The following is a 2,844-nucleotide window of genomic DNA, read 5'->3' on the forward strand; positions in this document are numbered from 1 at the left end:
CAATAAATATCTTTTTTTTTAATGGAAAGCGTTTAATTACACATCGGCATCCTTAGTGACTTCAATAAACTTTGTCTCAAATATTTTTATCATTGGTTATTTTAAAATTGACGGCTACTGACAATTTGGATACACAATGGTCACAAGGTCTCAAGGATAAGGGTGCCTTATAGCCCTAGCCCTTGAACCCTATGGGCCAGTCGGGCCCTGATCGAAGCTTCTTTGAATAATTAAATTGGTCTATGAATATTAAATACTTTCTACATTTTTCAAAAATAATTTCAATTTTAATTTCTCTTTCTAAGAATACAAAAAGTAAGGACGCTCTAAATTTTAAACGATGGTACATTTATCGGGATGCTTGCCGACATAATTAGCGGTTGATTCTATAAGCCGAATAGCTCCGTGATTAGCACCGTACTTAAGCAAGCCGAAAACCGTTTCCGAGTTAATTTGCCCCATCAGAACTTCCTCGCAAGTAGCCATCAGACACGACAATTGGTACTTTTTAGCCACGACGTACAGAGTGCGACACGTCTGGTCCAAATTAGCGGCTGTTCCCTGGTACTGAAAGTTCAACATGTCCTCCAGTTCTAAGGCGTTCATGTCGTCGTTGAAGTTCATAACAGTGGCCAGGTTGTTCTCGTACTTCGCAAACGTAGAACTAAGCACGGACGATTGGGCCGCTAAGATATCTTTATGGCGTCTAAACTGTTTTCCCGAAGCTTCAAGCACTATATCGGGGCTGAGCTCGAAATTTTTCTGCGCGAGCCGTTGCATGTTCTCCGAGGCTAGATTTTTTCCACATTCCGAAGGAGGAAGGCTCAACTGATGAGAGCGTTCTTCGCTTACTATGAAATTAACGTAGTTGACGTTTTTGTTCTTAATATACCCTTTGACGACACACTGAATAGTCAGATGACCTCCGGGTAACAGTTCGCTGGCTTTAGATACCAACGAGTCGCGAGTAATTAAAGGGTTGATGTAGATTCCGCTACCCAAGGACAGTTTCTTCTCCGGAGATTTTTTCGTATAACGTAGAGCTCTTTTCGCGTCAACGAGCCCACATTGAAAGGTGACAATAGGAAAAGACGCGTTGTTGGGTACCGAAGCCAAACGAAGATCGACGTCCAGGCCTTTGGAACTGCTGCGTAGGTAGCGGGGATAAATTCTAAAGTGCCATTTGAAGCCACTGACATCGTCGGCGGAAGGAAACAAGGCACTATCGAAGAAGTATCCCTCGTTGCTCTCGGGAAAAGGAAGCTCCAAGAAGTTCTCGATGGTATAGTTAAAGTGCCCTTCGTAGTAGGCTTTATTTCTAGTTAACAACACGGCATTTTGCTTAACCGTGGAGCCATGTGCCCCGATTAAAAGGCAAAGTGCGGCTAGCACTTGGAAACAGAGAGCTTCGACGCGATACATTTCTGTAAAGACCAAAAATGAACTGAATTGGACATAGTATAAATACGAACGACAAGGAAAACGAGGTCACGGGTTTTTTATTATCTCTCTACGCTTCGGTTAATGTTATCAATGTTTATAATCCATTTTATTTATAAAGTTTTATCACTAACACAAAACTATCTAAGTTCGCTCTTAAATTTCATTTTCGTCTTTTAACGAACAATATTTGCCGGGTAGACGTTTTTCCACTTTTCTGTAAACATCTTCTGGTTTTATTTAGTAGAAGCGACAACATTAAAACTTGTTTCGCATTCGACGAAAATTTATTGATGTAAAAGTTGGACAACAGCGGCTAATCCGTCGAGTGTGAATCCAACTTATTTTGATGATTATATAAATTCACTTTTATTTCCAAAATTAGTCGTTAATAGTTTATGTGAAAAAAAAACATTTTTTGTCAGCGTTTTGGATGTAGTTAGCTTTGCATGTATCGCTTGTATGAAATTTTGAATTAATAAAAATTTCAGCGTCGTGGGCATAAATATTGGGTTCCGATAAAAAATAGGCCATCTATACTATTGACAGCTGACTCGTCGTGGCGTACGGCTAAGTTTGCGGTCCCTTTTAGCGATGGAACATTCGCACTTCAAGATCTCATAATTTTAGCTCAATTATTTATTGAGTTATATTAGTTAAGAGACCAGAAGCCATCTGCCAAGATGGCGGCGAAAGCACAAAGGCTACTACAACGCCAGGATATTTATGTAAACTCTTTACCATCGGCTTGTTTTGAAAGTTTTTGTTTAATGGTTTTTTAATTTTATTTGAATCTTAAGAACTTGTTTTTCATAAACAATAAAATAATTAATGATACATATCTCTTCTATTGTTTAAACTTTTACCTGCAATAGCTTTAATAAAAAATTTATCGTTGTACACTCTGTTCGAAAAGTCTTGACGCGTTGTATTTTTAAAATTAAAGTGGGGATAATTTAATTTCTATACGAGCTAGGAACATAATCTCCGGTTTCTTTGAAAGGGTCGGATGAGCCCTACCATCGACATATTTCTACTTTGGCTAAAATCTATTGTTTGACCAATTATCGCCTAAAAACGGGGAATCGAAAAATATGCAAAAACTTAAGCGGTCGGTCATGCTAGTTTTAAATCCGATTTTCCTGTTCCTTAGGGTCGATTTGAACAGGAAAAGTGTCGGAATAAATCATTTTCAATAGTTAAAAAGTTACAGCCGTGCAAACATTTTACGACAGTTGGGTTTAAACTAATAGGAAATTGAGTAACGCCGGCACATTGTTAAGCTAAGGTGTTAAAAGCGCGACATAATCACAAATCTGGCTTAACATATAATTGCTATATGCCATAAACGTCAGGAACTGATTATTCTACTATAGCTTATAAATATTAGAAACTATAAACCTA

At 38.2% G+C, this 2,844-nt stretch overlaps 1 protein-coding gene across 1 annotated transcript; it reads right to left on the minus strand.

The window, feature by feature from the left end:
- Positions 1-333: 333 nt before the first annotated feature.
- On the minus strand, positions 334-1,422 carry LOC149943696 (protein roadkill-like). The gene has a single exon (XM_090176149.1). It carries the CDS (start codon positions 1,420-1,422, stop codon positions 334-336), a length of 1,089 nt encoding a protein of 362 aa, XP_090032275.1.
- Between the last annotated feature and the right edge of the window lie 1,422 nt (positions 1,423-2,844).

The sequence above is a fragment of the Leiobunum rupestre genome, chromosome 5 (genome assembly GCF_980474605.1).
Source record: "Leiobunum rupestre chromosome 5, qqLeiRupe1.1.hap1, whole genome shotgun sequence".
Classification (NCBI taxonomy): domain Eukaryota; kingdom Metazoa; phylum Arthropoda; class Arachnida; order Opiliones; family Sclerosomatidae; genus Leiobunum; species Leiobunum rupestre.

Coding starts and splice junctions, on each gene's coding strand:
- LOC149943696 (XM_090176149.1), bottom strand. CDS start 1,422: ATGTATCGCGTCGAAGCTCTCTGTTTCCAAGTGCTAGCCGCACTTTGC.